Source organism: Acanthopagrus latus, chromosome 6 (genome assembly GCF_904848185.1).
Source record: "Acanthopagrus latus isolate v.2019 chromosome 6, fAcaLat1.1, whole genome shotgun sequence".
NCBI lineage: Eukaryota > Metazoa > Chordata > Actinopteri > Spariformes > Sparidae > Acanthopagrus > Acanthopagrus latus.
In genome coordinates, this window is record NC_051044.1 from 14425209 (window position 1) to 14435297 (window position 10089).

The window sequence follows — 10089 nt, forward strand, 5'->3', positions numbered from 1 at the left end:
GGTATTGAAATATATGATACTAAATGTGCTTAAGTATTAAAAGTAAATTATCCATATCCATGAATGTACCTATTGTATACAATGGGTTGACTTGTTATAAATCGAGAAGTTTAGCAATTCCATTATGGCATATTTTGGAAAATGGAAATACTGAAATTTTCAAAAATCTCTAAATTGTAATTCATTAAATGTAGTTACATTTAATTTCTGCAGATACAACATGAGTGTTGTTTAAATAGTTCCAAAATACCACAGTGAATGCGTTTTTAAAAGAAAAAAATAGGCTGAATCAGAGACATATTTTGAACCACCTTAATCTATATGCTTAGACTCATTCTCGAGTCCAAATGCAGATATTCTGAGACACTGAATTCACAGTAATTTTATTGAGGGGCACACAACCCAAAAAAATAATGGCTGTGGCTGTTGTCAGTGTGGATTTTTGAAAAAAGGAGACAAACATAAAATAGACTTTATGGCAGGTTTATTTAATTGCATTAGACTGTACAGGTGTGCTTAAAGTGCTCATTGGGTGAACAATATTGATAGCTTGCCAGATAGTATTTATAGTCCTTGTGAGTTTTCCCCAGATAAAAAATGATAAACATTTGGATATATTTGGTGTCACACTTTTGAGAAACATGGCAGGTAAATAATTCTAGTCAGTCAAAACTGCTCTAATTAAAGATGTTGAAGCTGGCTTTAGAGTTTTTATATTCTGTCACTTTGTCAGTGCCTTTTTGTTTTTAAAACCTACGTACTTGCAAGTCAGTTCATACATGATCATTTCTGTGTCAACCCAGTGTCAATGCACTGTATTTTTGACATTACATCAGCAGGTCCCAGGGCAGGTAACAGTCACAAATGAAATGTAATTCTGCAGAAAGTGTGAATATCTAATAAGATCTCATGCTGTAGAAGTCTTTAAAGTTAATCTGCATATTTCCCCTGAAAGAATGAATATGGCACCTTTGATGACACTAAACTCATTGTAATGAATGTGAGTCAGCCTTCATGTTTCTTTGAATGTTGGACACAGGTGAGACGCTGCAGGCCTTCCTGTGTCTTGTCCTTTATTCTTTGTTTTCCTCCTCAGTGTCTCTGCTCTTCCTCTTCCCAGTACTCTTCTTCTTCAAATCCTTTTGCTCCTGGTTCAGTTCCTCAATTTTATTTTGTATGTAGATGGACTGAAATGAATAAAGGCATATTAAACATTGCAATATGCTGTCTGCTGTAAAATATCTATACCCATGCACCGTTCTAGTATACTTAAGTCAGTGGATGAAATATGTTTGAGTGGCTTGGATGCAGGATGTTATTACATAGAGCATACACAACTAAGTACTGTGTAATGTTTCTGACAGTACAAGTAGTAACTCACCAATGCAGTACTGCGACGGGCTGCAAGCTTTACATCATCTGTAGACACCGTGCTTCTTTTACCATGCCTGAAATCACATTAGAGATTTTAAATCTTTTTTTTTTTATGTAAAGGTTCAGACAGACTACACTAGTTGTACAGTACAAGGTTAACTCCCCTGTTAGTTCAGAAACCAAGATTCTCACCTTGCAAAGGCTTCCAGGTCTTTGGCAAATAGATCTGAAAAAGTGACAACCAACAGTCGGATGTTTAGTTCAGACTGGCAACAATGAAATGGCATTATGTTAAACTTTGTCAACGATATTTAGGGATTTTATATTTTACAGCTAAACATTTTCTTGTACTTTAGTGTACAAAACATTTTCCCTGTCTTTTCACAAAAACACCACCATCAGGAAATCTTTGAAGTTTTGTTTGTCCTTTTTCCATTCATAGGTCTCTAAAAATGTATGTAGTCGACATTTTGCATCTACAACTTTAAAGAATTCTATTCAGATCAGAGCCAATTCCCACGTCCAGCTCATAATGGTTTTCAGTTTTTTTATAGGGGTTTCTCTATGTAAACATTGACTATGACGAGACAGACAAAGGCGGCAGAGTTTTGCCGTGAAAGAACAAAAGATGAAGTGGATAGTAAGTTGTGGCCAAATGCACAAGATAGGGTTGTATGTATTTCGCTTATCATGTATATACAGGTTTTTGTATCACATTATTGAAAACATTTTTAGTTGTATTTTAGACACAATCTACAGAGAAGTCGTCAATAAAATTCCTAAGACTGCAGGATTTTTTGTGTGTTTCTGTTACATATGTTAAAAAGGAAGTACAATACACACTGTAAAAGTGCCTCAATTGTTTTTAAGCTAAATGTTGGTTATCTGAAAGATAAGGTAATACAACTGTCCTTTGACTGCTGTGATAAAGAAATGTCCCCGTTGGCGGGACAAATAAAGGAAATTCTGATTAGGATTCTGATAGTAATATAAATTGTAATTAGCGCCGCAATGGTAAAATCAATTACTTGTCAACTAAGAAATTAATCGCCAACTATTTTTGTCACCTCTTGATTGGTTTAGAGTAATATTTTAATTAAAAAAAATAAATAAATAAAAATTCCAGCTCACCTGTTATGTGAATATGTTCTGGTTTCTTTGTAAACACATTAAATTGAAAATATTTCAGTTGTGTAAAGTCGAGACATTTGAGGATACCATCTTGGGTTTAAGGAAACAGTGGCTGACATTTTTTTTGTTTTGTTTTACTATTTTCTGACATTTTATAGATCAAACAACTAATTGATTTAATTGAGAAAATAATCAACAGATTAATCAACAGTGAAAATATGTGTTAGTTTTGGCCCTAGATCTACCTGTTAGTATTTTGTGGTCATTTTTCCCTGAGTGATTAAGTGTTCATTTTGTTTTTCTTCCGTTGTATTTTGCTTCATAAGACAGATTGCCAACAGAACAATTTGCTGCTATAGAATATGAGGGTATCTTATATCATAGGGACTTGCTGGACTCAGACCAGAGGTGTTTTACGTGGTCAGCATCTTAAACAGCCAAGATGCCATATTCATTTACATTACATATCCATTTTAGATGAGACAAAATGCACAAATGTACCCACTCATTCAAATGGTTAAAAGTATCTGATATTAGATGTGCCTCCAAGATGTGGTGAAGTGATGATGTAAGTAAGAAGTGGCAGAAAATGAAAATACTCGAGAACAGAATCGCTGCTGGAAGGTTGTACATGTGCACTAAACAGCTGTATGAGTTTTTTTTTTAATTTTCATTTATTTATTTATTTATTTTTAATCTGTCTCGGATGGTAAATGATGGACTAGTGTCTGATCCCTGTTCACACCCACCGCACTGTCTGAACGTTGTCTCCGCTATCGCTGCTACGACCTGCCGGCTGAACCGTCTCCGCTGGTCCTCTCCCATCTTCTGACAAATGCGACCCACAGTGTAATGGACGGCTGCCTTTAACCTCTGAAATACAGACCATTAAATCAGAATATATTAATCAATACAGCGCTATAATCACAGGAATGACAATATGAGTTTCTCCTGTCTGTTGCTTTAACGGTAACGTAACAGAATCATTGCTAATTTAACTAACGTTGATATGAGCTAATCGTCACGAGCTGTCACACTCGTTAAAATCATGTTCTTACCTGATGCGTCTCGTCTTTATCAACGGACATTTTAGAAACTTTTAAATAACAACCTGAACAAAAATCGGATCACCACAACGGCTACAAGTGCGTGACCATGTGGGGAAATTCTCGCAAAAATGAAAGATTCACGCACAAGGCAGGACGCAGTGCGTAAACAAATACTTGCGGTTGTTAGCTTGAAGCTAACAGTTAGCTGGAAATGAAAACTCGCGGCACAAATTTACCAACAAACCAACAACTCGCCAGTTTAATCACTTTATTGACGTGTGCCTCTAACCGCGCCATCGTGTGGTGTGGGGGAGGTACTGCAACATCACATATTCATATAACATGCGCTTAGGTACAGAGTAACTACATTGTGTGGATTAAACCAGCAAATACTGTAGATGAAGTTGAAGTTTATTAAGATCACAGTGTCCTTTTATAAACGTGCTTGCAGACTTGGTCCTCACAAGTCAGCTCCTGAACAGAGAACCTAAAAAACATCAGACCTCCCAACAATACTTTTGCAAATGTTGTAAAAGTGAGAATACAAAACTGGACTAGTGTTTTTGCTCCTGAAGAGTTCCTGAAGAGAGAAATCAGCGGCATAACATAACAGATTGGGAGTTGTTGATCACAAACGCAAACTGGACCAGTTTTGTATGAAACTACCCAAAAGTCATACTTGAGTAAAAGGTATCTGATATGAAATGTACATAAGTATCAAAACTACAAGTAAATAGTACTTATGTATAGATGTTTAATAATTATTTTTAGCTATATTATTATATCAGCATTTTTATAGTCAGCATGTTTCTTTTTTATTTATCTGATTGCTGTGTGATAAGGAGTTAATTTTATGTGTTTTCTCAAGATTACAAGTTGTTTGCCATCATCACAAAATAACCAAATTTGTTTGATCTGATCAAACTGATTACGACAATCAGAAAAATGCTAAACATCAGATCAAAAATCTATGCACATTTTTACCTTTATTTTGGTTCTAAATTATATTCAATACTTATAATCATTTAATATAAAATATTTTAAGTATTTTTCTTTATTATTAGATTAGAGTCACTTGTAAGATTGTAAGATTTTAGCCTGATGTCTTATGTTTATCTTTTTAATCAGGTATGACTTTTTGTTACTTACTTATCATATTCATGGATCTAGGACAGTTTAGGGGTTTCTGTAGAAAAAAGTAACTAGTAACTAAAGTTATCAAATATTGTAGTGGAGTAAAAAGGACTTGAAGTGGGTTGGAAGTATAAACTAGCAGAATAGGAAAATAAAGTGCTTCAAAATTGCTCTTAAGTAGAGTGATGAGTAAATGTTTTCAGTCACATTCCATGACTGAACCAGAACATAAGGAGCCACCAGAATAGCAACAGCTCTCATACCAGATGAAGCTCGTCTCCCTCAATCCAGTGAGTCCATCCTCGGTTCTTCTTCTCTCCTTTCTGGACACACACCAGCTTATCGTTTTCCCAGTTCACCACAGTCTGACAGAGAACAAGTAATGGAGTACAACTTGTATAAAAAAGGCTTCTATTTTCTATCGTACCTATTGTGGTAGCGATCACAGAAAACACAAAGTATGCTGAAGTTTTACCTGGCATGACCTGTTGTCCATCCCTTTGGACACCTCTTTAAACTCCTCCCCAATTTTGAATGAAATCTCATAACTTCTGAACGTGGTGAGCGTCCTGATTGTGAAACGGTCCCCACCTTGCCTAATCACTTTTTGTGGCTTCAACATTGAGGCAATCTTGCGAATTGCTAAATTAATGCCTACATGTCAGAATGAGAGGAACTTTAACCTGCTACTAGAAATAATGTAACGTTTTTTACTGCCACAGCACGTATAACACTTTCCCGATGAATGACAAAGACAAGTACAGATCATAATTCAGCAGTGAGCTAAAAGAAAACACTCACATTTCAAAGTTTTTATTTTCACAAATCATCTGTAAAAGAACCAGAGACACTTACCAAGAGCAGTCATTTATCCCTCAAAATTAACATTGCTGTCAATGTCCCGCTGTAGTCGACAGGCATCTTGGATGTTTGTTCTCTCAGTACGAGTATCAAGGGTGAAATTTAAAGTTAGTTGATGGGATGTTTGTGCATTGTGTTTCAATACAGGGCAGGGGTGATATGTTGTTGTCTGTAACTATTCCAGACACATACAAAGGATGTGCACAGGAGGGCGGAACAGGACATTTTTTTAAAAAACATAATATGAGGAAACTATTCTGTTCCTGTTAAACTGTCCTGTTAAACCTCCATACAGGACGTTATTCTGAAATCTTCTGGACATACTGCATCTTCTCGCTGAAGTCAACTTTGACCAAAAAACATGACATCCTAATCATCAAGCTAAAGTTTCTGGGCTCTCAGGGAACACAATATGCAGCAGGAGTCTCTGCATGTGCAGCGAGAAACACAATCCTTCCTCCTCCTGCTGTCACATTCAGAGCTGCTGGCAGTCCTGAGCAGTGTTAACATCCATGTTCCTCTACATCAAGGGAATTCAACTAAAACTCATTTAGGTCCAGTTAGACAAAATTTCCTCAAGCAAAGGTCCAGAACATCATAATGTCTAACTTGCTTTATGATTTAGTGTGATATATACTGAAGTAGCCTCGTAGTTGTTTCAGCATCTGCATCTAATCAAGAGCTGACTGTCAAATCAAATAAAGAACATTTCAAAAAACATTTCTACATTATTAATTGTCACTTAACATTTGATTGTACATATATATTATACTGTAGATATCATTTACTTCTCTCTTTAAGGAAAAGAAGGGCTGCATTTAAAGATAAAATAGTGAAAATAAATAAAATGTCTTTTTAAAAGACATAGAATAAAACACAAAATTTCTGTTTCTGTTTCCCCTCAAGTAAGATTTCAGCTACTGCACTCATGCACTCTTTGACAACTCCTCCGTCGGAAAATGGCTTTTTGTATTGACCCAAAATCCAAGAATCTCTGGGGGAACATTCATAAAAACACTGTCGGGCCGTGAATGAATTTTTTTGAGTGCAATGGTCTCTGAGCATATGAGACGGACTGGTTTTGTGCCTTTAGTTGAAAGAATGATTGGTAATTCTGATGTTCTCCTTAATGGTATTAAACCCAATTATTCCCACTGTACCTGTTTCACAATAAAATACTCTCTTCGCTCTGTAGGGAGTCTGCTGTGTTTGTTTCTCATGTTTTTTAAGGGGGCTTCATAAGAATTGGCTTTTATTCTATTTTAGTTTTTTGTTGGTTGTTAATAGTTGTTGTGGTTGGTAACTCCAAATATCATCTCCTATCATGCATGAAATCCAGAAATATTGTACTTGAATTTCTTCAATTTTGACTTTATGGTCAAGACCAAGTCAAAAGATCTCTATGTTATTCAGACTTTGTCCTTTCACCAAACTAAGTCTTTCATAGGTTAGTTCTTCAATATCATTCCACCTTCTTCCTGATGTCTTACTCTATCACACGTACACATTTGGTTACATTTCACAGCAGCAATGTGGAGAAATCTCACCTCAAAATCACCCCCAAAAGGATTCAACTCTATTCATATTGTTCTGAACATTTGACACTTAGTGAAATTTCACATCTGATCCATCCCATTCACTTTGCAGGCCTGCCTTTGAACCAACCCTAAGTCCAGCTATGTTAAACCCTCAAAAAAGTGTCAAAAGAAAAGAGTACCAGTGGACTGCAAACGGTCTGAAACATGCTCCTAAACACTTTCTAGGGGAAGATTTTTTCAAATTGCACATTTGACACCTAAACAAATATCAACTTCGATTCATCCCATTCACTTTGCATAGGGACATGTTTTTTTCCAAGTCATTTGACCCACTGACTCAAAATCAATGCCACACCGTCTCTGGTTACTAGTTGAATGAGACACACCTGTTTTTTTTTTATTGTATTTTGGTGGAATGTCTATTTTTCATGAATATCTTACGTCCAACCCTCATTCGTTGACTGAAGTCAGTTTACTGCCTGTAACCCAGTCCAGATATGTGAAACTTTAGAAAAAGTGTCACTACAAATGGGTACCAGTGGACTCCATATGTTGTGTTTTGGTGCTGGTTTTGGTGCTGGTCTATGCTGGTTTTTCCAGCAGGGCAAACGGCCTGAAACATGCTCATAAACACTTTCTGTAGGGATATTTTTGGTAATTGAACATTTGACACTTAGTCAAATTTCCCCACAACAGCTACAAGTGTGTGACAAAGTGACAAATCCTCACACAATCAATGATTTACAGAGAAGGTAAGACGTAAATGCATAAACAAATACTTACAGTTGTTAGCTTGAAGCTAATAGCTAGCTGGAAATGAAAACTTGTAGCACAAATTTACCAACAAACCAACAACTCTCCAGTTTAGTGACTTTATTGATGTGTGCTTCTAACAGCGCCATCGTGTGGTGTGGAGGAGGTACTGCAACATCACTCAACATTCATATAATGTGCTTATAAGTACAGGCGCTAACAACATTGTGTGGATTATGCCAGCAAATACTGTAGATGAAGTTGAAGTTTATGAAGATCACAGTGTCCTTTTATAAACTTGCTTGCAGACTTGGCCCTCACAAGTCAGCTCCTGAAGAGAGAACATATGAAAAACTTTAAACTTCCCAACAATGCTTTTGCAAATATTGTAAAAGTGAGAATGCAAAACTGTTCTAGTGTTTTTGCCGAGATAATTGAGCACAGATTTGATTTTCTATTTGTATGAGACCACAAAATATTTGAAATAAGCGGCATAATATGTCAAGTCGCAAATTGGTGATCACAAACAAAAGCTGGACCAGCGTTGTAAGAAAGTGCCCAAAAGTCATAAATGAGTGAAAGGTATGTTATATGCACTTTAGATGCATATTTAGATGTTTTATAGTTATTATCAGATATAATATTATTATATCAGCATTTTTATAGTCAGCATGTTTCTTTTTTACTTATCTGATTACCGATTAGATAAATGAATTTAATCAGAAAGGTATGGAAGCTGTGAATGGTTATGGGCCAGATATATTACTTTCTGCTATTATTCATGATAAGGAGTTAATTTTATGTGTTTTCTTGAGATTACAAGTTGTTTGCCATCATCACAAAATAACCAAATGTGTTTGATCTGATCAAACTGATTACGACAATCAGAAAAATGCTAAACATCAGATTCAGTAATCAATTAGATTAACATGTAATTTCAACATGTAAAAAAAACAAAAAAAACAATGCACATTTTTACCTTTATTTTGGTACACAGTTACTTTTGATACTTAAGAACGTTTGATATTAGATATTTTAAGTATTTTTCTTTATTAGACTGTCACTTGTAAGATTGTAAGATTTTAACCTGATATCTTTTTAATCAAGTATGACTTTTTGGTACTTATTTATCACATTCATGGATCCAGTACAGTTTAGGGTTTCTGTTTAAAAAAAAAAAAAAAAGGAACTAGTAACTAAAGTTATCAAATAATGTAGTGGAGTAAAAAGGACTCAAAAATGAAGTGGAGTGGAAGTATAAAGTAGCAGAATAGCTCTTAAGTAGAGTGATGAGTAAATGTTTTCAGTCACATTCCATGACTGAACCAGAACATAAGGAGCCACCAGAATAGCAACAGCTCTCATACCAGATGAAGCTTGTCTCCCTCAATCCAGTGAGTCCATCCTCGGTTCTTCTTCTCTCCTTTCTGGACACACACCAGCTTATCGTTTTCCCAGTTCACCACAGTCTGACAGAGAACAAGTAATGGAGTACAACTTGTATAAAAAAGGCTTCTATTTTCTATTGTACCTATTGTGGTAGCGATCACAGAAAACACAAAGTATGCTTAAGTTTTACCTGGCATGACCTGTTGTCCATCCCTTTGGACACCTCATTAAACTCCTCTCCAACTTTGAACGAAAGCTCGTAACTTTTGAACGTGGTGAGCGTCCTGATTGTGAAACGGTCCCCATCTTGTGTAATCACTTTTTGTGGCTTCAACATCGAGGCAATCTTGCGCGTTGCAAAGTCAATGCCTACATGTCAGAATGAGAGGAACTTTAACTTGCTACTAGAAATAATGTAACGTTTTTCACTGCCACGAGACATATAACACTCTCCTGATGAATGACAAAGACAAGGACAGATCATAATTCAACAGTGAGCTAAAAGAAAACACTCTCAAAATTTCAAATCGATCATTTTTATTTTCACAAATCATCTGTAAAAGAACCAGAGACACTTACCAAGAGCAGTCATGTATCCCTCAAAATTAACATTGCTGTCAATGTCCCATGTCCCGCTGTAGTCGACAGGCATCTTGGATGTTTGTTCTCTCAGCACGAGTATCACAAGTGAATTTTAAAGTTAGTGGTTGGGAAGTTTGTTCATTGTGTGTCAATACAGGGCAGGGGTGATATGTTGCTGTCTGTAACTATTCTAGACACATACAAAGGATGTGCACAGGAGGGCGGAACAGGACGTTTTTTCACACATAATATGAGGAAACTATTCTGTTCCTGTTAAA

General features: G+C 36.0%; 2 protein-coding genes across 3 annotated transcripts; both read right to left on the reverse strand.

Moving 5' to 3' along the window:
* Positions 1-467: 467 nt before the first annotated feature.
* Positions 468-5325, reverse strand: LOC119020450 (centromere protein S-like). 2 transcript variants are annotated; one of them, XM_037099750.1, is made up of 6 exons: positions 5164-5325; positions 4952-5053; positions 3255-3378; positions 1567-1600; positions 1382-1448; positions 468-1187 (listed from the first exon to the last, which is right to left on the reverse strand). In XM_037099750.1, the coding sequence occupies exons 1-6, from the start codon at positions 5308-5310 to the stop codon at positions 1074-1076; spliced, it is 588 nt and encodes a 195-aa protein (XP_036955645.1). In that variant the 5' UTR covers positions 5311-5325; the 3' UTR covers positions 468-1073. The 2 variants fall into 2 exon arrangements, with proteins under 2 accessions (XP_036955645.1, XP_036955646.1); XM_037099751.1 differs by lacking the exons at positions 4952-5053; positions 5164-5325 and adding an exon at positions 3564-3795.
* A 2620-nt stretch (positions 5326-7945) lies between these two features.
* LOC119020452 (retinoid-binding protein 7-like) lies at positions 7946-10004 on the reverse strand. The gene is made up of 4 exons (XM_037099753.1): positions 9809-10004; positions 9420-9598; positions 9208-9309; positions 7946-8171 (listed from the first exon to the last, which is right to left on the reverse strand). Exons 1-4 carry the CDS (start codon positions 9879-9881, stop codon positions 8118-8120), a joined length of 408 nt encoding a protein of 135 aa, XP_036955648.1. The 5' UTR covers positions 9882-10004; the 3' UTR covers positions 7946-8117.
* Positions 10005-10089: the final 85 nt, after the last annotated feature.